This window comes from Lutjanus erythropterus, chromosome 22 (assembly GCF_056507025.1).
Source record: "Lutjanus erythropterus isolate fLutEry1 chromosome 22, fLutEry1.hap2, whole genome shotgun sequence".
NCBI lineage: Eukaryota > Metazoa > Chordata > Actinopteri > Lutjaniformes > Lutjanidae > Lutjanus > Lutjanus erythropterus.
In genome coordinates, this window is record NC_139338.1 from 25,158,412 (window position 1) to 25,185,919 (window position 27,508).

Here is a 27,508-nt window from a genome sequence, read left to right on the forward strand (position 1 = left end):
GCACTATCTCAGCTGCAGGACACACCAACATCACCGACAGGACGTGCTGTCAATGTTCAGCACTTGGATATGTCGCTCATAATCCACGTTATAACAGCTCTGGGTGAGTTTCTGTTTCATTTCTTTAAATACATTTAAATGTTTTATATGTCAATAAAAAACTACTGTCAACAGTTCACTGGGTGGAATTTCATCCCCTGTAGCTGCCAAAATGTTCCTCCAACAACAACACATGTAATGAAAGCCACATGCAAACCGTTATTCACTGTCTTCCCGGGAATTAGACTGTTTCAAAACATGAGAAAAGGTGAGGAAAACTGCTGTGGGAAAGTTTACCAGATCTTACTGCTGCGCACAAGCTCAACCTCTGTATCTACAGAGAGGATACATGTGATTTAGATTTATATTAACTGACCACAGGCTTCTCCTTCTAGGTTTCATAATTGGAATCAAAAGAGCAGTTTTGTGAGAGATTACCTGTTTTTATTGAGGGTAACAACAGTCTTGTTCAGGCTGATCAGATTTAGGTCTCTGTGCGTCATCTCTCTGACACTGACAGCAGTCTTCCTCCTCCTCCTCCTCCTCTCTGCAGCCCTGTGGTGTCCCATCAGGGCGCAGCAGCCGGAGTTTGCAGATGTTTGCACGGAGGGCAGCTGTTACCCCGCCACAGGTGACCTGCTGATCGGCCGAGCGCACAAACTCAGCGCCTCCTCCACCTGCGGCCTGAAGCAGCCGGAGCGCTTCTGCATCGTGGGACATCTGGAGGTGAGAAAAGAGCTGCTGGAGGAACAAGCAGAAAATACACTGTAAAAATCATGCAAGAATTTAGTGGAATCAACTTAACCTTTCTCATCAACTTAGTGTCAACATTTTATTTATTTTCAGAAGATTTCAGAACTTATAAACATGAGTTATAGGTGGATGGTGAAGTCAAAATCAGTGTAATCAATGTATTTTAAGTGTTTTTCTTATCACATATATTGCACTATATGTCACCTACACTGCAGTATCTGGCCTGACAATGACAAAAAAAAGTTATTTTGTAGATATTCTCTGGTATTTTTAATGAAATTTCAGAGTTTTCCTGTAAAACAGTGAAAGTCTAAAACAAAGCAACAAGAACAAATGATCACATGTCGATCACATTTCCCTCAGTGGAATGATAAAGATTTGGAGAAAAAACTCCATTATACACATTCACAACATGCAGTCCTTCACGCGTACTGTGTGAAATATATCACATGTGACTGTAAGACAGACACATATTCTAATTGGTCAGTAGAAAACAGTTGCATCTTAAAGGAGAAATCTGTATTATATTTCCTGCAATAAATCATAATATGACCATAATTATGCAAATGTAACAGTTGTTATTGTTTGCTGGTTCACTTTAATTACAGTTCATATTAATGCTGAATGCTTGCCAAATGAGTACGTGTCTGTTTATGAGTCGCAAGAAATCATTAATAATATTTTAGAAGGAGTAGATATTTAGTTAGAGTTAAATTAAGCAAAATGTTAATGGAGTTTGGCAGGCAGTGGAATAGGTAGTCACTGAACTCAACGCTGGAAGAATGTTGACTTGTCGCTTGTCATTGTCAAATTGCAGTGTTGCACCTGTCTTGCCCTTCTGCAGTGTTCCCGCTGCCTGCCTGAGCTTCCTCAAGTCTGACAGGGTTCAACCATAGACTGTGTATTAAATGGGATTTCAGCCTATTTTCAGCAAGTTGGAGCCATAGATTGTATATTAAATAGTTTGAAATCTTATTTAATTTATGATCTAAGAGTTGTTTCCCCCCGCCCACTCGTCCCCAGACTTGGGGAAGCTCAGGCAGGCTGCAGGAGCTCTGCAGGAGTGCAAGACAAACACAACTTCGTAAATTGACAATAACAAGTGAAGACAAGTCCGGTGCTGTAAGTTGATCAGCTGTTTATAAATGTCAGTTGTCTGTTAATATAAACTTAAGCTTGAACTCCTGAAAACAAAAGCCCACTACTCTGAAAATATACACTCTGGAATTCAGTAGCTGCCTGTCTCACTGCCCGCCAAACTTCATTAACATTTTGGTCAATTTAACCGTTTTAAACATCTACGTCTTGTAAAAGATTATTGATGTTTTCTTACGACTCATAAACAGAACTTACTCATTCAGCAAATGTTCGGCATTAATTTGACATCTAAATAACATGAAACAGACAAACAATAACTAGGGCAGGGTTTAAAAAAATCGATTACTTGATTTGAATCAATTTTCCATTGGCTGCTCCGGTATTGACTCATAAAATCATGTTGTACAGCCTGCAGTTTTAACCGTTAGTGTCACATGACCTGCCTTTGGTGCAAGATCTCATGGCGCAAGTTTTCACTAATTTTAGTGTGTTGATCGGTTCATGTTTAATAAAAAGTACTTGATTAATGTAACTACTTTGGTGCACCAGGTTAGAGGGTTCCTTGTAAAATTTACAGCTTTAGTTCTTTGAGAATCTCTTTCATATCCAAGCAAAATTAACATAGCATCTGAAATATTGCTAACCAAACTGCTATTGAATTGAATCCAATCACATTGATTTGGGAAATCTGACAATAACAAAAGTTATGGACCAGAATATAATTTTTTTGTTGTTGTTGAGGGCTGTAGTGTTGTCGTCAGAGAAGCTTAGCATTTTTCTTTAACCTCTGTTGACATATCATGATCATTTTATGATTTATTGCAGTAAAAAAATTGCAGATTCCTCCTTTATTATGCAGTCTATGGGTCCAGCTTGCTATTTGAACTGCAGTAGACATTTTTGGATGTGTAATTGTTACATTTGCTCCTTTAAAAAATGTGACAAATGATTAATTGATCAAAATAGTTCCCAGTTAATTGTCTCTCAATCAGCTAATTAACTGGCTGAAAGTTAGGTTCAGCTCCACATCAGCTTTTCAGATAACATCGTGTGTGTGTGTGTGTGTGTGTGTGTGTGTGTGTGTGAGACAGCATGCACATGTACAGTATCTGTTCGCTGTCTTGTCGAGTGGGAGTTCAGACATTCCTCGCCACAATAAAAGCGCTTTGTTCCTCACAATCTCTTCCCTGTGTGCATGACGTCCGGGGGCGAGGACGGGGATATTCTGTCTTTATCAAACACCCTTTGGCGAGTTCGCGGTGTGAATGGCGTCCTTATGAAATCACAGACACACTGTGGGGCCTTTCTGAGCTTCCTGAGGATGAGCACAGGCCTCAAGTATGAGGAGGAGGTTGGATGGGGGGGAGGAAGTGAGCCTGAAGTAGCTGACATTTTTCTACCAAAACGCTGTTGAGCGGACCCACTTACCCAGACTCCGCTCACATTTCGACACAGACGAACAGAGTTGGCAGGAGCTCGGTGAAATTGAGAAACTTGTGTTGTTTGTTCACATGCTGCAATACTGCGAGATTTAAGTGTGTGTGTGTGTGTGTGTGTGTGTGAACCAGAGTTAAGCTTGTGTGCATGCCAAAGCATCTGGAGTGCAGACGAAGCCCCTGCTGACAGAAGTAGTGAACACATTATTAAACAGACACGGCACAGGCGGGAAACATGATATATACAGTACATCGTTCATTTAAATTCATGCTTACCACATTAAGTAAAGGGATAATGTGCAGTGAGCGGGTCAGTACTGTGAAATAAATCCTGACAGGATGATGCAGGACCCCGATACGACACTTCTGTGACAAAAAATATTAATTTTAAAATTATTTTAGTGATTTGATGATTAAATCATTACTCCTGCTGCGTCTCCAAACTGGCGGCCTGTCGACTGCCATCTACTGTAGGTTATACACCGACTCTGGATAAATACCACAAAAAATTCCACTTCAAATAATCCAAACTATCTCTTTAAGATATCCCTAATTTGAACAAGTAGTTGTCAAGTAATTTTTAAAGCAAAATCCCCATTTTACAACCACTCAAATGTGAGGCTTTGCTGCTTTTCTTTGTCTTCCATGATAAAAAACTGAATATTGTTGGGTTCTTTACTATTTTTGATTTGTTTATTCTTTATCATTTGGGTGAACTGACCCTTTACCCCCTCTGTCCATCAGGAAGAGAAGAAATGTTTCGTGTGCGACTCCAGGGAGATGTACGACGAGGACGTCAACCCCATCAGCCACACCATCGAGAACGTGGTCACCACCTTCGCCCACAACCGCCTGAAGACCTGGTGGCAGTCAGAGAACGGTGAGAACCAGAGAATGTGATGTGAGAATGTGGAGGAAAAGAAAAAAAGTGTTTGTTCTTGTCGAATGAAAGAGTTCCTGCTCACTGCTGGTTTGAAGAGCAGCGTGTGAGCCCCTGCTGTCTCCGTTCTCATGAGAACCACTGAGCTCAGTAATGACTAGACAGGAGATCACAGAGCCTCTCACTGCAGCCAATCACAGCAGGCACAGGGGGCGGGGCTTACAGGTGTGCTGAGGAGAACAGGTGTGCAGATATGAAACAGATGTGTGTCACCACTTGAACACACTCAGGCCTTTAAAGTGGGAAGAAGGAAGTGTGTGTAATGAGACAGCGGGAGTTCAGAGGGCCGCGCAGTGAGAAAGAGAAACGGTTTTTACTCTCACAGGAAAAATTCACCTTGAAGCATCTGGATAATAAATAAAAGACTGCAGAATTCTTTCCATGTGGATGTCACTGCAACATATCTTATTAAGGAGGTGTGTTTGGTTAAATAAATGCCATTTCCCTTTTTGTGCCACCTTAGTTTGCACGACACTCACCCTTTTCCTTTGATTTCTCTGATCCACAAGAAAAATTCACCTGCACTTGTTTGCAGATCAGCGCTTTTCATACCATGTTTGTTTATTTTGAAGTTAATTCAAATGTAAGTTGAAAGCCAAACTGCCAGAGTGTTTTTTTAACATCTGTTTATTGATAAAAATACAGAGGGACAGATACACAAACAAGTTCACAAAGAAGGATAAACTCAAAAAATTGTCGTGTCTCTTCTTGTGGATTGAACCATTTTTTGTTCAATTTTGGAAATCGATCGAAATTAGCTTTCATTTTCAATAATCAAATCAAAAGGAAAGGCAGAATCTGTGACTGTCCGGCAGTAATCACTAACTGATGCTAGAAATGTTTATCTGAACTAGCTAACACTGCTAACTGAACTAGCAAACTGACACGCTAGCTAATGTATGACCAGATTGAAGGGTACATTCAAAGAACACAGCTGACTGAACTGTCTGATTAGTAGCACACATCTCAGTTACATGACTTTTGGCTTGTTTGAATGTACAGCATATGTGGAGTTAATAACCGTCATAATATCTTCAATTTCAGCCCTTAAAAACAAGCACATTACTGCAGGTTCCCAAGACTAACAGACTTGGTCCCACATTCATGCTGCACATGCACTCACTTTCCCCTCCGAGTGGTGGGAATCTGTCAGAGGTGTGAGTCATGGAGGGAGCGGCGGCCAGCAGTGCAGATGGCTTTGAAACAGCAGGAAGCTGCAGCAGACACACAATGGCTCTGCTTGGGACTTCCTGATTCCCTCGCTGTAGTTCTCCTGTTCCATCTTGGCTTTCTGAGCCATTTGCACCAGCTGTTGTTAAGTCAGAGGGATAGTTTGGATTATCTAAAGTGGGGTTGAATGAGGTGCTTCCATAGTCAGTGTATTAGCTATAGCAGATGGTGGTCGACATGGAGGAACGATGTGGGAAGCTAAACAATGTACTGTTGTGGACAGAATCAGCAATAAAACATATTCCCTGTCCATTTAAGTTCAAATTCAGACCAGTTAAAAGTGTTTCATAAATTGGGATTACTAAATTAAAACAAGTCGCACCACTCAGACTTTCTCACAGTTGTTTGGCCTACCAAATATGTGCACCTAGTTATAGCTAGGTGCTACTTACTTGCTGAACTAGCTAACTTTATGCTAGTAACCTCAATGACCAAATTACATTAGCGCCCACAGTTCCTACAATACAGCTAGCTAACTGGCATGTTAGCTTGTTAATGTATGATCCATTTAAAGAGTACATTCAGAGAACACAGCTAACTGAACTAGCTACAGTAATTGACATGTTAGCTTATGTATGACCAGTTTAAAGAGTTGTTGTCCAGACATTCAAATAAACTCATCTGGTAAACGGGGTAAACACGACCCCATTTGAATGCACTATTAGTTTAGTATGTTAGCATGCTAACATTTGTTGATTGACACCAAAAACTGTCCTGTAGATGACTTTCAGACTCCAAGATTGCAATGCAAAGCACTTATTTGCTTACATTTATTGGTCGATGCGATTCTTATGTGTTATTAATGTGTGTTTTAGGCTCTGCAAAGAGATAATTAAATTATCAGCGTATTAGACTGGAAATTAAATGTCAGAAATGATGTATAATAGCGTAAATCAAATAATGCATAAATCATGGGATGCACACAAATCATGTGGCCGCAGTCTGAGACAGAAACAGAGAGGAAGCTTCTTGTTTAAATAAAGTGATGAAGTAAATAAATAATAAAGTAATAAAGTTTCCCTCTCAGTGATCAGATGATCAGATGATGACCTTCAATTCATCCTGAGGGTTGCGTGCATGTCTCTACCAAATTTTCATGGCAGTCATCCAGAAGTTGCTGAGCTATTTGTGTCTGAACCAAAATGGTGACCTGACCAACAGAATGACATTGCTACACTTAATCAACTACAAAAGCTTATATTAGGTAAGTAAACTCAAAAAATGAGTTTGCGATACTATTATAAACAAAAATACTATAGAATTATACTTTTTAATTAACATTCTTCTAAACTGTGAGAAAGTTTCTTATAAGTGCTTATAAATGTCTTATAATCAAGCAATAACCATGTTTATTATGCTGTTATTAACATTTAAAAAGACTAATATAAAGTTATCACCCAAATGTTTTCTGGCAACCAGTTAACACATTAGGTAGGATATTTGATACTGCAGTATTTTGCACATAAAGGTAGTGAAGAATTAAAGAAACTATCCAGAACTGATTAAATTCATATGTGGGCATCAGTAGAAACGAGCTCCATCAGCTGCATAAACATGTGCAGAAAGAGCCTGTAAATATTCAACAGAAAGTTTATGAGACAGAGTGTCTGTGATGTGTTGGCAGGTTTAATAGTGAAAGTGTAAATCAGTAAAAGAAAAGAGAATTGATTGTTAATTTCCTGTGCATTTCTTTTCTACTTGCAGGTGTGGAGAACGTGACCATCCAGCTGGACCTGGAGGCCGAGTTCCATTTCACACATCTTATCATGACCTTCAAGGTGCCTGTTCTCTCTCTCTCTCTCTCTCACACACACAGAGACAGACCGACACATATATCACATACACACACTCCCGTACTCACGGCACAGAGATAAACAGCATCGGACAGCTGTGGTGGAGGAATGTGGAAAATCATTGTGGTCTCTGGAGAACGGTGGGAACAGAAGAAAGAGGGAGACGAACTGTGCAGTAAAAATCTCTCTGTCACATGACCGGCTATGACGGCGGCCAGCTGCATTTAGCCTCTCACAGATACTGTAACTGTACACACTACAGTCACATTTTCCATGTGTTTCCTGTCACATCCTGTTTTAGGATGAGATGGCAGGAAAGATCAACACCTCCACCCTTTTCAAAATATCATTACTCTATATTCAAGTTTGGTTCCAAACTGTATAGATGAAAAATAATGTCGACATCGAGATGAAAAGTTGCAGGAAAATGTACTTTATCCAGCGTATACTTCTCATAACTTTACATAATTTCATTCAAGAGTACATGAAAAGAAGACAGCTAACTGAACTAGCTAACTGACACGTTAGCTTGGATATGGCTGACATATCTTGCACTTGATCAAAATGCTGTTTAATAATTATTTAAAGTGAGAACACTATCATTTTTTGTTTTACAAAAACACAAAAAATATATATACAATGTACATAGAGATGAATTTTTATGATAGGTCAGAATATCTGGCCTGATATAAACCTCAAATGACAAAACTTAATGACTTTCATGACTAAACAATGTTGGTTAGGTTAGCTTAATATTCCCACAGCTATGCTAGCAGCTGTATGTGAATTTATTCAATGCTAACATGAGCATGCTAACAGGTTCACAGTGATGCTAATAATAGGGGGGCCAGATAGACTGATCTCATAAACAGGGTAAGCAGGACCCCACTTCAAGGCACTATTAATTAAGCATGTTAGCATGATGCTAACATTTGCTGATTAGCATCAAAAACTGTACTGTACACAAGGCTAATGATTTTTCTGTCCTTCTCTGTTGACAGACATTTCGACCGGCTGCCATGGTGATCGAGCGATCGATGGACTTTGGGAAGACGTGGCAGGTTTATCGGTACTTCGCCTACGACTGCGAGTCGTCCTTCCCCGGCGTGTCGGCCAGGCCGATGGTCAGAGTGGACGAAATCCTCTGCGACTCTCATTACTCAGACATCGAACCGTCCACAGAGGGAGAGGTGAGTCTGTCTTCAGTTCTTATGTATTATTTTTTAATTTCCATTTTTTTTAAAGGTTGTGTGTTTGGATATAAATTCATAAATCTAAAAATAGTCTCCTCCAATGCAAACTTTCCCCTGATTTTCTCTGTTTTCTTTCTCTTCCAGGTGATATTTCGGGTGCTGGACCCTGCCTTCGAGATCGAGGACCCCTACAGCCTGAGAATACAGAGTGAGCTGCCAAAAATAAGCTTTTCTTCAGCAGCTTTAAAAACAGACTCCCAACATTTTTGGCTCATGAATCTCTTAAAATGAAGCAACATTTGTAGGTGGTCTCTCATCATCACAGGTTGTATATAATGTATGAGTTATGAACAGATGGCAGAAGAGTAAACTTTCCTTCTCAGATAAATTTATATGAATAATTTGATAATTTAGTTGAATTCTGAGGAGGTCAAATCCAATAATTCATGAGAAAAAAGAAAACAATTTGAATTGAATTGAAAAAAAATTTGTATATATTGAATTTATTTATTTTTATCCCATTATTTTTCCTTTTTCTTTAGGTAAAGGGGAAAAGCAAAAAGTAATATGGAATAATAATAAAAAAAAAAAAAATAACTAAATGTCATTATATAAAATAAATACATATTTTTTTAAACATATAGAAATAAGTATTTTTTATACAAAAGCTAATTCTGTTTATTTTAAATATATGAATTTATACAGAAATAAATCAGCAAATAAATGTGAAAATTAATTAAAATGCCTATAATTATTATTTTATATTTTATTTAATATTTCCATTTTTTAAAAATACTTTTACATATTTATTATTTTTTATGACACTCTTACACAAGTATTGAGATGATATCCAGTAACTTTTGCTCGTCTGTAGTCGAGTAGGTCAGAGCTGCCTGGAGCGGAGCTGCAGGGGTCAAAGGTCAGACAGGACAAGACCGCCACATGGAATTTCACATGTGGAAGTGACTCGGTCTCTGTACACTCACCGACATCCAGACTGAGACACACTCACACACACATGCAGAGGCCCAGATATTTGGTGAACGCTGTGGGCGGGTGAAATTTGACGAGAAACTTGGAAAAGCTTAGCAAGGCAGCGAACTCACAGCTTTTCCTGTTTGAATAAAGTTGTAAAAAGATGTGTGTGACGATGCTCTAATCTCCTGTGTGTGTGTGTGTGTGTGTGTGTGTGTGTGTGTGTGTGTGCAGACATGCTGAAGATCACAAATCTCCGGGTGAAGTTCATCAAGCTCCACACGTTGGGTGACAACCTGCTCGACTCCCGCGACGAGGTGACGGAGAAGTACTACTACTCCCTCTACGACATGGTCGTCCGCGGCAACTGCTTCTGCTACGGCCACGCCTCCGAGTGCGCCCCGATCGATGGAGCACCGACTGGAGTTGAGGGCATGGTACATCAAACACACACTCACAGTCAAATTATTAAAAAAAAAAAAAAAGAAATATGGAGAAAAACTAGACAGTATGTTAATTTATTTTTTGGCGTGTGTAGGTCCATGGCCGCTGTGTTTGTAATCACAACACTGAGGGACTAAACTGTGAGCGCTGTCAAGACTTTTATCACGATTTGCCTTGGAGGCCTGCAGAGGGACGAAACACCAACGCCTGCAAGAGTAAGAACACAAACATAAAATGCACGACCAGTTCATCTTTTCTCTCTGTTTTTGTGTCTTTTGCTCTGCGCCTTTTCACATTTTGAGAAATATGTTTATTTGCTTTTTTGCTGAGAGTTCAGTGAAAAGATTTTCAAAGGATAAACCACCAATAAATCTCTCTTTGTGCTCTTCTTCCTCAGAGTGTGAGTGTAACCATCACTCCACCTCGTGCCACTTCGACATGGCCGTGTACATAACGACCGGCAACATGAGCGGAGGCGTGTGCGACGACTGTCAACACAACACGGTGGGCCGACAGTGCGAGCAGTGCGCGCCCTTCTACTACCAGCACCCCAACCGAGACCTGAGGGACCCCAACGTCTGTGAGCGTAAGTCACCTCCACGTCACCTCTGACCCCCTGACTGACCGACCGTTTCCCCGCCGTCCCTGCTCACGGGCCGCTCTGCTCATTACGGGTTAAAATGCAGGTCGGCGTCCTCCTCCGGGACATTTTCCTCCTCTGACAGGCACCACCTGGAGCTGAACTCACCGACTGTGATGAAGGCTTTGAAGTGAGAAGCAGAAAGTAGCTGTTGTTACTTCATGATTGTAATTACCCACTAACTGCTGGGTACAAGTGGAAATAGTGCAGTAAAATGAAACACAACCTCCCCCTCTTTTTTCCTCTTCTTTTAAATTACACGCTGCTTTTCCAGGTCTTAGCTTTTTGTTATCTTGTCTCATTCTCACACATAAATATCTCACTGGACCCGTAATTTTATTACAAGATAAGCTTTAATTTTTAACATCGTGTGAGGAAATCCTATCTACAGAGTAGATGGAACTTTTGAAGACAGATGAATAAATTTTTATGAACTCAAAAAGAAAAATGACCAGGATTTTGTTTTCTTTCTGACCCCCTCATTAATCACTTTGTCACAGACTGTTACTGACCAGATAACACTGAAATTTGTTGTTACACTGTAAAAATGTTGAAGAAACTCATAATTTCAAGGCTGTGAACCTGATTTGTCATTGTTCCCTCACTGAGGTTCAAAGTATTTTTTCATTTGGAAATAATTAGAGGTGCTTTACAAAAAGTGAAAACCAACCATCTGGGGTATTCTTTACTTTTCACTCTACTTTTTTTTTAATGTCCATATTGCCCTCGGATTTGTCCAAAATCAGATCAGATATTCTGGCATTCTGGCAGTGACAGTTTCTCCCATTTTTTGGAGGAAGGTCGTTGCTTATATCATCAGGAAAATTGTCATTTTTCATCATAAATATTTCAAATATTAAAATTCTTTGCTCTTGCCTTTTCCAGACAATCAGTAAACTTTGCAGAGATACACATTCGTTTGTTCGTACTTTGTCCTGTCATCAAAGATCATGTTTTTGTCCTTCTCTGATCTCAGGACATGAACTGCCATTTAATGTATGTTTTCGCGCGATCATGATTAGCGTTCATGTGCAGGTCATTTTTCTTGTGTCTGCAGCGTGCAACTGCGACCCGTCCGGGTCTCTGCAGGGTGGACTTTGTGACGCACGGACCGACGTGGCCCTCGGGCTGATCTCAGGCCAGTGTCGGTGCAAAGCTAACGTGGAGGGCGAGCGCTGTGACACCTGCAGACATGGACACTTCGGACTGGGACAGGGACCTGACGGCTGCCTGTGTGAGTAGTTATACAACTGTTGGGGACCATATTATTCTCAAAGTTTCTAAATTGTACCCTCTGTTAAATATCTTTTATATTTTTGTCTTCTTTTTTTATGACGAAAACCAAAGTATTATCCATTAAAGATACCATATGTTGTAATCTAATTTGTTTTTTTGGTTTGGTTTGGTTGGTGGTTTTTACTCCTTAAAACACATTAAATCATGCATATAATCCATTAAGAATACCACGTATGTGTTACAAATCCAAATGTATTACAGTGCATTAATTAGAAAAGCCATTCATCAACAATTTAAGGGGTACAAGACAGTCCCTTTGGTCTCCATGTTGGGTTTTTACCCCTTAAAACTCCTTTAACTGTGCTTAGAATACATCGGAAATACCCCATATGTATTATAATCCATATATATTACAATTCATTAGTTATTCCCTTAAAATCCCAGTAAGAGTGACATATTTTTTATCATTAGTAACAGGTAAATTATTGGAATTTTAAGGATGGAAGAACTTGTGGGATTTGGTCTCAAAGTGACTTCAAGGAAAATTGAAAACACAGATTTTTGTTGCCTGTAAAATCAGAAATAGTGTCATATACAGTGAAGATATACGACAGTCAGTCAGACAGACAGTCTGACTGCTGCAGTCAGATCTGTTCTTCATTGTGTCGTTGTGTATTTTGGCAGCTTGTACCTGTAACCCGCTGGGAACTCTGCCTGGAGGAAACAACTGTGATTCACGCACAGGAAGCTGCTTCTGCAAGCGTCTCGTTGACGGACACAACTGCGATCAGTGTCTGGTGAGGATCCAGCCTTCACTGTCAGCCTCAGTTTGAATGTTTTGCCTCAATGTGTGTGTCATGCAGTGTGTTCAAACAGATGTCTGCTCTCTCTGCAGCCGCAACACTGGGGTCTGTCCAATGACATGGACGGCTGCAGACCATGTGAATGTGACCAGGGCGGGGCTGTCAACAATAAGTATGTTTAAACACCACTTTAAGTTTAAAGATCACAGAATGCAATGTGTTTTTACATCAGTTTGCTTTTACAGAAGCTAAATATCACTCTCTAAAACCAACCAAACTCCATAGGCGAAATCAGACATTTTACATTGCAGAAGACGAGAGTTACTCTGCCTTGATTGCTCAGTTTGTTTGTGTTATTGTGTGACTTCAAAGTTGTAAACGGTTCATTTGGATTCACCAAAGTCACACAATAACACAAACAAACTAACAGATCAAGGCAACGTTAGACCATCAACCCCCATGTTCTGTGAGGTAAAATTACTGATTTTCTCTATGGAGTTTGGTTGGTTTGGAGACAGTGATATTTGGCTTATTTAGCAGTGGTTTCCTATCAGAAAAGGCTGATAAACTGTTTTCCAGGCCAGGAAATGGTTTGTAATTAACAAAGGAGGAGAAGTTTTGAATATAGTTCAGAAAATAGCACGCTTCCTGTCCATTATTGTGCCCTTTGATCATGATATAGGCCTCTACATCATGGAAATGGGATAAATATCATGGAAAAGTTTTGAAAATTCATTGGTAAAAATGTGAGAGAAGCCTGCAAATAAAGAGCAACAGAAAACTTCAGTTAAAGGATAAATGCCTGAAAAATATATTTCTGAGATACATCTAATATCTATATATCTGTGTGTGTCCACAGCTGTGACCCTCACACAGGACAGTGTGTGTGCAGGGAGCACATGTTTGGACGGCGCTGTGATCAGGTCGAGTCCGGCTTCTACTTCATCGCTCTGGATCACTACACCTATGAGGCGGAGGACGCCAAGCACGGACCTGTGAGTGTGTTGACAGCACCATCCCGCCTGTTCAGTGGAGGTGTTACTCAGATATGTGCAGCTTTGTTGATCTCTGTCTCTGTGTCAGGGTGTGACAGTGGTACCGAGGCCGTATCCTCTGGACCGCAGTCCTACGTGGACCGGTATGGGCTTTGTTAATGTGCCGGAAGGAGCCTACTTAGAGTTTGAGATCAACAACATCCCAGAGTCCATGGATTATGACTTCCTTGTTCGCTATGAGCCACAGGTAACACACATACACACAGACATAAAAGTAATATTTAACATAACAGTCCTGTCCAAAAAATCTAAAATTAGTAGTATTTTAAATAATTTTTAAATCATAGATCAGGAGTTCTCAAAGTTTTGATGGTGGAGTCCCAATTAGGGAGGCCTTAATGAAGAGTTTCTCTTAAAAACTGAAATACTGTAGTTATTTTTCCTCTGCTACAGTTCTGGATAGTAGCCTAAAATTTGAGCATTTCGCCATTTTAATTTTGTTAGCTACAGTTCCTTTGTAAGGCTGTAAGAATGTGCTAATAGCTCAGGATGCTAAGAAATAATTGTTGCTTTATCTTGGTTAAAATATTACATTTTTAATATTTTATTGTCCAGTATAATAGTTCCTTAAAATATGGACAGAGGAGCATGTTTTAGCTTTCTAAAAAGACTAATGCTGATAAAAAAAAAACCTCTCACTAGCAGAACAGATGTGAGCTACACGAAACAAATATTGGTGGTTCTAATTTTAAGTTGATGCTGACATACTTTTATTAAAGTTTTAAGAATAAATAATGTGTGTGTATATGTTGGCAGCTGCCTGAGCAGTGGGAGCGGGTGAATGTTGAAGTGCAGCGTCCCATCTTCATCCCTCCAAACTACACGGGTCACTGCAGCAACACCATCCATACTGGAAGCGAGCAGTCCATCTCTCTGCCACCTGGATCCAGGTAAAACTGCAGTTTAGTTCACCGTTTGTCTGTGTATAAACACGTTCACTGCGCACACGCTGACTCTCTGTTGTGTTTCAGACACATGCTGCTGGTGAGCCCGGTCTGCTTAGAGCAGGGGCTGAACTACACTGTCCACCTCAGGCTGCCGGTCTACTCGTCTGTCAGACACGTCCATAGCCCGTACACGCTCATCGACTCTGTACGTTTTATTAATTTATTCATCCCCAACTTATCTTAAATTCTCAGTTTCAAAATGAACAGGACTTTAAATTTGGCAGCCCAAAAGATCTGAAATAACTCCCTTCACTCTGCTGCTCCATTCCCTCTAAACTGTGTTTTTATTATGGCTTCCATTCTCCTCCTCCTCCTCTTTCTCTCTTTATATAGCTGGTGCTGATACCCCGGGTCAGTGAGATGGACATGTTCCAGGGCGTCGAAGGTGAGGGAGCGTGGGATACGTTCCAGCGCTACCGGTGTCTGGAGAGCAGCCAGAGCGTCGTCAAAAGCCCCATGACCGACATCTGTAAAGACTACATCTTCAGCGTCTCCGCCCTGCTGCACAAAGGAGCCATGGGTACGTAGTTTTATGCATCTTTGTATATAATCAGGATTTCGCACAAAGTCTTGAAAGTTTCATTTTAGCTGTTTAGGAATATGATAAAAAAATGCTTAATTTTCAACATAATCATTGAGGCAATCACTCATGTAAACTAAAATCTGGAAAATCATAAGAGAAGATGAGAAGTTTTCAGTAGTATTTCCTATAAGACTCTGAATAATTCTCCACTTTTCTCTCCCAGCATGCCAGTGTGACCCTCAGGGTTCACTCAGCGCTGTGTGTGAGCCCAGCGGCGGTCAGTGCCGCTGTCGACCCAGCGTCGTGGGCAGGAACTGTGACCACTGTGCCCCGGCTACGTTCCTGTTCAGCCCCTCTGGCTGCAGACGTGAGTGTTGGCTGGTTTGATGCCTCGATGCTTATTAAATCAGTAACGACGAGTGTAATGATTCACATTTTGCCCTCAGCTTGCGAGTGTGACCCTCGGGGCTCAGTCAGCGCCTTCTGCCACGAGGCGACGGGCCAGTGTGAGTGCGTCACGGGGGCTACTGGGCGCCAGTGTTCCCACTGCCTGCCGGGCTTCTGGGGCTTCCCTCAGTGCAGACCGTGTCACTGTAACGGCCACAGCGAGTACTGCCACCCTCAGACTGGAGAGTGTCAGGGCTGCAGAGACTTCACCACTGGACACAACTGTGAGAGGTAAGCTGATGATGTCAAGGGCAAAGATCTCATTACATTATCAAACCAAACTCCATTCTAAAACCAGGTGTTTTATAGTTGGGTCATATTTTTTCACAGTAAAAACTTAAGCTACACCATCACTACAACTCTTTTCTGATTCACTTTGATCTGCAGGAACATTCGGCTTACATCTCATTTACTCAGTAACATCATTAACTGACCTGTGACAAAGTTTTTGCCACAGACGTTCAAATATTTAGCGACAGATTCCCGTAGTTTCCTGTTTTCATCGTCTCTGCTGATGGCAGGAATCTGTTTTTTTAATTTTAATCTTTGATGTGGCCAAGAAAGCTAAATCGAAGGAATCATAGTCACCTGATCCTGGCGTCTCTCTACTTTACCTTTTTCTTTCCCTCCAGGTGTCTAGACGGTTACCATGGCAACCCAGAGCTGGGTTCAGGTGGCCACTGTCGTCCCTGCATGTGTCCCGATGGTCCGCGCAGTGGACGCCAGTTTTCTGACAGCTGTTATGTCCTGCCTAATTCCAACCAGCTGGTGTGTGTGTGCAGCCCTGGATACAAAGGTACACACACACAGGCAGAGGAACAGATTTGTTTTTATGTAAACATCTTTTTTAACCGCTCAAAGCTTCACATTTTGCACCTCATGTCATCACCATCGCATGTTACAAACCCAAACACTTCAGTTCACCCTCTGAACTTAAAAAGCGCTAAAAACATCAATTTACTTCCTGTTTCCTGTCCTCTTCCAGGTGACAGGTGTGACCAGTGTGCTCCAGGTTATTTCGGGAACCCCCTGATCCCCGGCGGGCGCTGCCTGCCCTGCCAGTGTAACAACAACATCGACATGAACGACCCAGGGTCCTGTGACGCTCGGACAGGCGCCTGTCTCAAGTGCCTGCACCACACCGAGGGCTACACCTGTCAGCACTGCAAGCTGGGTTACTACGGCAACGCTGGGACTCAGAGCTGCAGGAGTGAGTACAGCTGTTAATATGACACCATTAACTTATTGTATATATATCGTTTGTATTTACAGCATATTATACATGTATTTGGGTGAACTATCCCTTTAAATATAATAAATACTCAGCAGTTTTAACCTAAAGAGTATAAGTAAAAAATCCAGCACTTGTTGAACCCTGACTGGTGTCTTTCCTTCGTGTTTGCAGAGTGTATGTGTTACTCTTTGGGTGTGGTACCTCAGGCCTGTTCGTCACCTGACGAGTGTCAGTGTGATCAGCTCAGCGGTCAGTGTCCCTGCCAGCCCAACGTGGTCGGTCAGAACTGCGACCGCTGCGCTCCCGATACGTGGAACATCGTCAGCGGGACGGGCTGCCAGCGCTGCGACTGCGACTCCATCCACTCCTTCGGATCCTCCTGCAATGAAGTGAGTCTCTGCATCGTTTCCTGCATCAGCATCGCAGCAGCTGCTCCGATTTACTCTCTGAAATCCCAGCGCTGAAACGCAAAATCTCGTCTTTCAATGAACTACTGTTGACTTTTTCCTTTCATAATGCGGGGACATTTTCCAAACAATCCTCACTGAGAGTGAAGCTGCAGGGCGGCAGTAAGTCACTGTGACCAACCCACCTAATCACTGAGGCCTGTTTGTGTAATTTGTTTTTTATATACGACTCCAGCTGTTTGGGAATTTCTTCTCTCTCTGTTTTTCTGCAGCTCTGTTTTACTCATGCACTCAAATCTGCACACGCACACTCAGTTACACACAAACATTTGGGTTTCTGTGTTTATTGGCTGCTCTCCATCGGAGGAAGGAAGTTTCAGAATACACTGTGGAATAACTGAATACACATCTTCTGTAAGAGGAGTGAGATGAATCAAACTACAAAGGTCCATTGTGTCTGCGAGTGGACATGAAAGACATGAGACGTTCTGCTTCCGTCCAAAAGTTCAGCTGTTTTATACACAAAATGCACCATAGTTTTCCAACCTGTACACTCACTGTTCGATGATATTTTGTTGACCTGATGTTCTTTGTGTTTTTGTTGATGCTGTAGGTCACAGGACAGTGTTCGTGCAAACCTGGTTTTGGTGGCAGGACGTGTCGGGAGTGCAGAGAGCTCTTCTGGGGGGATCCAGAGGTCAAATGTCACGGTAGGTTTTCATCGCCATGGATGTAGAATGTCCACACAGGTTGCGTTTCTGCTGCGAGGCGACTGCTGAAAGCCGTGTCTTTCTACATAGAGTTTGCAGAAGAGTTTGAAGTTTACTAAAGACGATCTGTGATTTTCCCCCTCGTTCAGAGAGGGATGGATAGAGGGAGAAGACAAACGAGAGAAAGAGAAAAACGCTGCAAAGTACAATTTCAAACCACTCTGTTTGAAAAGTGCTCTGAGATAACTTCTGTTATGATGACTTGACTCGAAGAGTTGGCCGGCCAAGGACATGCCACTGATAGGCCAATAAAAACCTCCTTGGTTGTCTTGTTTGTACGTTTTGCGACGATGGATAAAAAAGGCAGTGAGTCCTGCGCCGTTCACCTAATAAGGATGTGAACACTCTGAAACAGCAATAAATCTCACGGTCACTGTTTCGTGTCAAATTCAGTGTGGTCGAGCCCAAACGAGGAAAAACATCCAGACTGTACTGTACTCTTGTTTCACACTCATTAGATCTTTTTTCTCCCTGCAAACATTTGAAGTTCTCATGGGATTTGATTCTGTATGAGTCATCATGTTTGAGGATTTAAGCTTTATATTGTTTTTCCATTGTTTTCTGCTCTTTTTTTGGCTGTTTTTGTCTTTTGTTTTTGTGTGCAGCTCATTATGTATGAGGTAACTTAGTAGCGGTTACTGTTTGATTTGGCTTTGGAATGAGTTGGTTTTGTAAGACAGTGATTACATGTCAGCAGCAGCGATGGCCTCTGATGCCAGAATGTTTTATTTCCTGCTGAACAAACTGCTGGAGAGTCCTTCTGCAGAAATGTGCATCTCACAGTAGCTGGCTCTCCCTCAGAGAAAGACAGAGGGAGTAGGGAAGGAGGAGGAGAAGGAGAATGAAGAGAAGAAGAAGGAGGAGGGGATCTGGGAATGACCTTTCATTCCCTTCGCTCATGAGAACCAGATGTTCTCCAGAACTCCCAGGCATCCCGTTTTCGTCATGCACCAACGCCCTGAGGACTCAGGAATCCTGAATTATTCCCGTTGTATTCCCCAGGGGTCTCTTGAGCGTTTAAACCAGCTGGACCTCGCTGTCTATCTGCACAGATGATACACTAATGTGGGAAATCTGAGCACTGTGGCCACGTTACTGAGAAACATGTGGGCGTAATGTGGAGTTGAAGTCTCTTAAAGACGTTGCCACAGCTGAGAGGTGGTCCAGATTTTGGTGTCAGAGGTTAAAGAGATAGTTTGGATTATTTGAATAGCATACTTATCAATAGTCAGTGTATTAGATACAGTAGATGGCAGTCGGCATGTCTTCAGTTTGGGGAAACAGAGAGTAGTACCAACATGGAGGCTGGGCAAAGAACTGTTGTGCACGGGGTCAGTGAATGTATTTAAGACACCTAAAAAAATGCAGAATGAGTTTAAATGTATGTTGTAGTTAAAATGTTTTTGCTGCGGGACAGTGGGAAATCGCCTGCTGTCAAACCAAATATCACTCTTTCCAAACCAACCAAACTCCATAGGCAAAATCAGTCATTTAACTTGGGAGTTGCTGAGCTACCACTTGCTCCCTCTGATAGTTTGTTTGTGTTATTGTGTGACTTTAGAGTCATGAAACGACAGTTCGGCTTCACCAAAGTCACGTGATAACATTCACAAACTATCCAATGAAGGCAGTGGTAGACCAGTAACACACGTGCTCTGCAAGGTAAAATTACTAATTTCACCTATGGAGTTTGGTTGGTTCGGAGAGAGTGACATATGACTCATGTAACAGTGGTTTCCTGTCAGAAGAGACTGTCTGACAGTGGTGAAAATATAACTGATGATTGATTTTTTCGGTGGACTTTTTTTAAAGGAGAAATCTGTAATATATTTATTGTAATTTATCATAAATGACCATGATATTTCATCAGAGAATAAGGCTTTTTTGACAGCAATTCTGCAGCTGTGGTGTCCTTCTATTCTGGCCTGAAATAACCGTTTTAGTTCGCTTGTTTGACGTTAATTAGAGGCAGAATGTTTGCCAGATTAGTTAGTGTCTGTTTATGAGAAATCATTAAGACACCTTTAGAAGGAGAAGATGTTTATAACGGTTAAACTGAGCAATATGTTAATGGAGTCTGGCAGGCAAATAATCCGAACTATCCCTTTAAAATGTTTGTTTTGTCGGCACCTTTCTAAGTGTGGTGTGATTTAAGGGGAACTGGGTGACTGTTATTAGTATTTGGATGTTGTGTGGAACGTAAAACCCTAAGGTGTAGTGTTTCATCTTGACAAAAACAAAACTTCAAACAGAATCCTCACCTTCTGCTCCATAAATCACTCAAATAAATGCAGCAAACTGATCTCAAACTCTGCATTCCTTCTTTCTGACTTACACCAGACCTCCTCCTCCTTTTCTTCTTCTCCTCCTCCTCTGAGGAGGGAGAGCCGCTCTGAGTGTCTCGATGCATGGGGGGGTCAGTTTGACCTTCAAGGTCATGTTCATGTCCAAGTTTATTTACTGAAGGAGCTGGAGGTTGAATAAACTTTGTTTTCAAATGGTTTATTTCCCCGAGGAGAATGAATAACTTTAGAGCCCTCACGTCTCGTATAGCCGTTCCATGGTCGATTATTATTGTTCCATTAGGCCTCACATGAGCTTAAGACTAAAAACAAGTTACATCATGAAGTTAAATTCAGTACATCAGGAAAATGTACAAGACAATTGTACTTGTCAGCACTGATGGCCACAAAATCAAAGTTAGGGAAGTTCTATATTCATAAAACTAAATTCTTTAACTCAACCTCATGTTTTAAGTTGTTTCAAGTTTATTCAAATAAAATTTATTTTACTAATAAGAACTTTCTCTCTCTCTGTGTTCCCAGCTTGTGACTGCGACCCTCGGGGAATCTCCAGCGAGCAGTGCCATCGTGTGACCGGTCAGTGCACCTGTGTGGAGGGTGTGTCCGGCCAGCGGTGCGACAAGTGCGCCAGGGGCTACCAGGGTGAGTTCCCCAACTGCGAGCCCTGCGACCAGTGCTTCTTCATCTGGGACAACGTGGTCGGCGAGCTGACCAATCAGACCCGACGCCTGGAGGCCCAGGTGACAGAGCTTCAGACCAGCGGGGTGACGACGCCGTATAAAGAACTCGTCAGCAGCCTGGAGAGAAACGCCAAGGCCGTCAGAGACATAGTGGAGAGCCACCCTGCAGCAGTGAAGCTGGATCAGATTCAGGAGCTGATGCATCAGATCACGTATGTACACAAACAAACAGAGATCTAAACAAAGATGCAGCAAACACCTTTTAGCTTGAGTTCATTACGGTTTCGTTCTTTCTTCAGCGGCGTGATGTCGTACCTAAACGGAAAGCTGAACACGACGGAGGAGAGCTTGAACCTTCTCCACAGTGACGCCAACGCCACCGATGCAGACTTGAATGCGCTGACTGATGAGGCCAACCAGCTGGAGCTGAGGGTCCAGGAGCTGAGACAGCAGGTCTACAACGCCAAGAACGCCAACATCCAGGGTGAGAAACCGGGCCGCAGGAGAGAAACAGCGTGTTTTTTAAACCTTAAACTGACACTGAAACAAGCGGATCATCAGCATATCGCTTCACATTCATCCTGTTCATGAACTGAAAATCTTTATGTTGTTTTTCATCTTACAAAAAAGTTGTGTGTCTTTTCAGGTGCCATGGACACCATCACAGCTGCACACACGCAGTCTATGATGGCAGAGATGCGCGCCAATGCCTCCACCAGTAACCCCAGAAACACGGTGGAGCAGTCGACCGCAGTACGGAAAACCACTGAGGACAAACTGGGCAGCGGTCAGAAGGAGTTTGAACGCAAGCAAAAGAGAAACTCGCAGAAGTTGGACAAACTGTCCACTGAGCTGGACAAATTTGACCTGTCACCACTCAGCGAGAAGGTGAGAAACACTGAAGGAACAGAGATCGTTATTAGAACTAAAACACGGGCAAAACGGGCAGTGATTTATTTTCCTCAGTAGTGTTTCGTCTGTACAGAAGCTTATTGCATTCACACGTTTATGAGATTTTTATTTTCTAAAAGTTGGTTAGGAAACAGTGTAAAACTTTTTTATATGAAAAATGATCTCATTAATTCACAAAAACAGAGCTGAAATTTCTTTTTCATATAAAACATTTTTTAATTAATTCAGAAAAAGAGACTTTTTTTATGTTAAAAAATCTCATTAATTCTGAATAACAGCTGAATTTTTTTTTTCTTTAAAAAAAAGCTTACTATTTCAGAAAAATAGAATCTGACCTTTTCACAAGTAAAATTATCTCATTAATTCAGAAAAAAAGACATTTTTTAAAACATGACAAATTATCTCATTGATTCTCCAAAACGGCATTGAAATTTCCTTTCCTTATAAAAAAATCTCATTAATTCAGAATAACAGTGTTTTTTTTAATGTGATAAATGCTGAACATTGTTGACAAATTTTTTCTTTATGAAATATTCCTTTACATCGTCCGTTGATGATCATGTCTCTCTGCAGACGTGTGACGGTGCAGCTGAAGGCGACAGCTGCTCCGACTCCCCCTGTGGTGGTCTCGGGTGTGTCGGTGAGGACGGAGCGCCTTGGTGCGGCGGAGAAGGGTGCGAAGGCTTCGTCACGATGTCCCAGGGTGCTCTCAAATCAGCGAAAGACCTGGACCAGGAGATCGTGGAGGCGATGCAGGAGGTGGACAAGCTCTCCAGGATGGTGGGTGAATTAACACGATTAATAGTTTTTGGATGTAGAAAAATTCAAGATGGATCTGAGCCGGTCACTGATTTTGCTCGTGGTCAGGTGTGGGAGGCCAACAACCGCGCGAACGAGGCGAAGATGAACGCCATGGAGGTGCTGATCAAATCCAACCAGAGCAAAGAGAGAGTGGAGCAGAGCAACAAGCAGCTCCGCAACCTCATCAAGGAGATACGAGACCTGCTCACCAGTGAGTTAAATACAAACACACACTGAAAAACGTTTGTCTTACTGGTTCTACAGTCTTACTTTTCAGTCAGTTTTAGCTTTATGGCAGCTCTAAAATCATTTTGCACAACTGTTTCAGTGAGTGTTGGCTTGAAAACAACATTACAATGATGGGCGAACCATTTAAAAAATGAAGATTTTCCTACTAAAAATACAAGCTGGTTGGTGGATCAGACACACGCTGAATTATAAACCAGCTGTCATGTGTGATGTGTTTTTTTTTAGTTTTTTTCAACCAAAAAGTTGGCTGCTCCCTGTTTGGATTTTATTTAAGAAGACTAACTTATTAAGACAGCTTGGATCAAATTTTATGACAGTATGACAGACAATTTTATGACTTACAGATGATTAATTGCAAAACACCTTAGTGTGAAGTTTGCCCTTAATTTCAGTTTTGCAGGCAGAATTTTGGTAAAATTGTGCACAGAAACATTTATAGTCCAGGTTTTTAAACCTATTAATAGCTTTTTAGAATTTCAATCTTTGTAAAAGGGTCTAAAATAAAGTGCATCCACTGTTGATGAACATTTTGTTTGATAAATTCAAAGGAAAAAGAATCAACTCTGTTTTGTTTCTGATGATCCAGATGACAAGGCAGATGTTTCCGTGATCGAGGCGGTGGCCAACGAGGTGTTGGCTCTGGAGATGCCGACCTCGGCAGAGAAGCTGCAGGAGCTGACGAGGGAGATCAGGGAGAAGGTCGGCACCCTGACCAGCGTGGAGTCGATCCTCAGTCAGAGCGCCGAGGACATCCAGGCAGCCGAGGCGCTGCTGAAACAGGCCAAAGCTGCCAGGTAACACGATGAACGCTTCGTCTGTAAAACGCAGAACATATTAATGATTCAGACTGTTAAAAACGTTCATCTGTCCCTCAGTGAGCAGGCGTCCAACATGAAGGAGACAGCAGATGTAGTGAAGGCAGCCCTGGATGAGACTGAGCGTGCCCAGACTGTCGCCATGGACGCCATCCAACTGGCCCAGAACAACACGAGGGGCACCCTGGACCTGCTGCTCACCGTGAGTTTGACCTCTGACCTCCAACTTTACAGCACTGTCAGACCAAAACAGACGGGCACATCTGCTCACCAAACTCCGCTGACAAATAAAGAACCCGCAGATCATCGAAAAACTGTCTCTGTTAGTCTTTTCACTGTCTGATGAACTCCTGTCTTCACTGGGAGGCTCAGCCAATAAAGTTTAATGACTTTCAGTGTTTAATTTTATTGGTTTTGATGTAACATCTGGCCACAGATGTGCACATATTCTCCCCATATTATCCTACTGATTTTTTCAAATTCTCCACTGAAGTATCAGTCAAAATGATGCAGAATACTCATGATACAACAGTTTTTCATCGTATACTTTAATAATAATCTATATATTTCTGTGTGTGTGTGTGTTTCAGGTGGAGGCGGAGACGGCCAACACGGAGCTGAAGCTCAGTAACACCACGGGTCGTCTGGTGCAGCTGGAGAGGGAGGTCGGCCTGCTGAGACAGAACAACATGGAGGTCAAACGGCTGGCGGAGACGGCCGACTGGACCACTGAACAGGCCAAACAGAACGCAGATGAGGCCCAGCAGGTATCTCACATCAACACGCACGCTTCTTACCCTCTGAAATATCTTACGTTTGAATTTTAGGGGGCAATTTTCCATCGGCCCGATCAGAAAAACGCACATGAAATGCTCTCGTCATCTCATGTCAGCTCAGTAACGCTCGTTTGCGTGTGTGCAGGAGTTTGACCTGGAGGTGAAAGATAAATTCGAGGAGGCGGAGGACCTGGTGGAGGATAAAGGAGAGACGGTCCTGAAGGCGAGGAGGAGAGCGGACGAACTGCAGCAGGAGGCCAAAGAGCTGCTCGCACAGAGCAGCAGCAAGCTGCAGAGACTCGGAGGTAAATGGACTGTATCCTGTGCAGAATATATACGTATAATTCACATTTCTACACATGTACATGGGGGAAAACAGAAGGAACAAAGAAAATCAGAAGTTTAAAGAAAGTGTACATACCGTGTCCCATATGACAAAATACAGGATCATGTTACACACAGAGACCATATAAAGATAATTAAATTTAGAATGAAAAGGATAAAGTATAAATATAAAACAGAACAATAAATACAGTTATTTATGTACACATTTGCATATACACCCTGGAAATAAAAATGAAATTTCAGAAAACGACCTAAAATAGTTCATAGGCCCAAATAAAGCATTCAAACTACAGAAAACTTGCAAATATTCATGTTTTAGAAGCATTTTATTTAAATAAAATGACATTAGCAATTAATCAATTATCAACATTTTTAAAAGGTTACTCTATGATCATTTCAGCTCAAATTTAATCTTAACCAATCAACAAGTCAGGTCACACTGGAAAAAGAAAAGTAAACAAAAGTGCTAAAAATACAATCAGATGAGAATACAGATAAATAAATACAGATAAATATAAAAAATATAAGAGCTATACTACACAATCCCTTTCTTTTCGATCAAACGGTCGTGTCACTTCCTGTGTTTCTGTGTTCTCAGAGCTGGAAAAGTCCTACGAGTCAAACCAGCGCATCCTGGAGGACAAAGCCGCAGAGCTCGCTGAGCTGGAACGGACGGTCCGTCAAATCCTGGAGGAGATCAGCCACAAAGTGACGCTGTACAGCACCTGTCTGTGATGATGGTCAACCTGGACGCTCCAGCGCCTTAAACTCTTTACTGTTCTCAGGCGTACTGGCTGGGATTTTAACGGTGCCAAATGTTTTCTCCCACATGATTCCCTGAGTATTTTATAGCTATTAGGACCAAACACTGTAACATGTTCGACGCCGTCAGTGCCAGAAGTCTCGACTGTGTGTGAGCCCAGCAACTCAACACACAAGTGTTCTGGACAGCTGTGCCGAAAAGTATTTTAACAATGGAAACACGTCTTAAAGCTGCCAAAGACCATTAAAGTATTAAAGCAACGAGTTCCAAAGGAAACCACTAAAAGCCAATGTGACCTCAGTGCTCGAAAACAAGAATGTGTAGAGGATAGGCAACTATTTAGCTGTATGAGATACTACAATCTGTGTATTTAAATATCTGACTGAACATTTTTTATAGAAATATTAAAGTTTTATATGTACTTAATAAGCCCAAAGCTATGAAACACTATCTGGACCAAAAAAATCTATATGATTGGTTCTGTGACTGACAGAAAAATAAATTTTGATTGGAAATTTAACACTGAAGCTTCAAAAGGGTCTTTTTTTCCTTTTTAATGTGCTCCTATTTACCCTCTAATACAGTCTAATAAGGATCTATCATTGGGGAATAATATACTTTAGTTTACGGTGCACTTCTGTACTGATGTGTACCTGGATTTCCCTCTAATTAAGTGTAATAAAGGTCTAATAAAGGGTTAATTTTCTGCCGTCTGTGGCATATAATATTTAATTTAAGACGTGTTTTGGCCTCTTTAAACCAGCTTTCCAACCAAGATACTTACACATTTCATCTTTCATCAGTTTAGTTAGTAGTTAACAGCCCGGGAAACACTGCCTCACAAAGCCAGAGCACATTAACTGCAGAAACTGAGAATTTCAGGCTTTTTAGCCGAACTGTATAACTGATATAAAACATGTAAAACCTTCATTTTATACCCTCTTGACTTATTTTTACTTGGTCACTCTCAACACAAAACCTCAAATTATATACTAGCATTCAAATTTGGGATTTAACTACATAAAATCACATTAATATTTTGGGTCAGAGGGAGAAGAAGTTGTGGCAGTTAAGTTACTTCACCAGGCTACGTTAGTTAGCTTCAAACAAGACTAACTTATCTGGTGTTACTTTTCCCTCAATATAATTATGATTCTGCCTTATTTCTGTGGTTTAACAGACTCACTAATAAGATGTTGGATGATCAGAACTGATTTTTTTCACTAATCAGGAACAAAGTGGACTCTAGCTTTGGCTAGCTAGAAAAACTTTTGCATGTTTTTCTCCTGAATTTTTACAGGTGTTGAAAAGTCAGATTATGGTCAGAGTTGATCAACCATGTTGCTACATTTCGGTTTAAGACCATAATATCACAGGAATTCCTATAAAGTCACAAACTTCTTGTTGACTTGTCTGCCTGGTTGTTTGACTAAGCTGACTCCAGCCCTCAAGGAAACTGCACCATTTTTAAAACTTATTATAAATCAAAATATCTGACTGTATTATATATAGAGAGAGGACTTATGTACGTTAAGCTTGGACAAAGATGACAAACCCTTTTTACAAAAACAGAAACATATTTTATTTCTATCATTTGGCAATCAGAAGAATATTTGTTCCTGTTAAAATAGAGCTTCCTCCATGGAATAAAAATTAATTCAGCATCAATACAAGAGACAACACAAGCTTAACTCATACAGTAGCTTACTTAGAACAGATGGACATGAATTTATTCAACGGTTCCATCGATTCCTTTGTGAAATGAACACCTGTACTGTATCTGTGTGATGAAAGACAATCTATTCTCTCAGTTACAGTCCACAGGACTGTTTCCAAACCTTCTGGAAAAGTGGCAGCAGACAGTGTGATACTTAATTATGTAGCACTTCAAACAGCACAGC

At 41.4% G+C, this 27,508-nt stretch overlaps 1 protein-coding gene across 1 annotated transcript; it reads left to right on the forward strand.

Annotated features, from left to right (window-relative positions):
- LOC146307014 (laminin subunit beta-1-like) lies at window positions 1-26,127 on the forward strand. Its single transcript, XM_084710603.1, has 33 exons — window positions 1-103; window positions 593-765; window positions 4,071-4,206; window positions 7,201-7,274; window positions 8,291-8,479; window positions 8,627-8,690; window positions 9,692-9,894; window positions 9,996-10,116; window positions 10,299-10,487; window positions 11,599-11,775; window positions 12,462-12,574; window positions 12,673-12,752; window positions 13,440-13,575; window positions 13,664-13,822; window positions 14,392-14,525; window positions 14,607-14,727; window positions 14,916-15,102; window positions 15,329-15,472; window positions 15,552-15,783; window positions 16,185-16,348; window positions 16,538-16,762; window positions 16,958-17,175; window positions 17,807-17,903; window positions 20,789-21,158; window positions 21,246-21,430; window positions 21,593-21,834; window positions 22,432-22,638; window positions 22,726-22,870; window positions 23,495-23,702; window positions 23,784-23,925; window positions 24,314-24,490; window positions 24,645-24,804; window positions 25,443-26,127. The coding sequence occupies exons 1-33, from the start codon at window positions 70-72 to the stop codon at window positions 25,577-25,579; spliced, it is 5,343 nt and encodes a 1,780-aa protein (XP_084566729.1). The 5' UTR covers window positions 1-69; the 3' UTR covers window positions 25,580-26,127.
- The last annotated feature ends 1,381 nt before the right edge of the window (window positions 26,128-27,508 follow it).

Coding starts and splice junctions, on each gene's coding strand:
- LOC146307014 (XM_084710603.1), top strand. CDS start 70: ATGTCGCTCATAATCCACGTTATAACAGCTCTGG. Junction 4,207..7,200: donor CTGGTGGCAGTCAGAGAACG/GTGAGAACCAGA, acceptor TTCTACTTGCAG/GTGTGGAGAACGTGACCATC. Junction 16,763..16,957: donor TGGGACTCAGAGCTGCAGGA/GTGAGTACAGCT, acceptor TCGTGTTTGCAG/AGTGTATGTGTTACTCTTTG.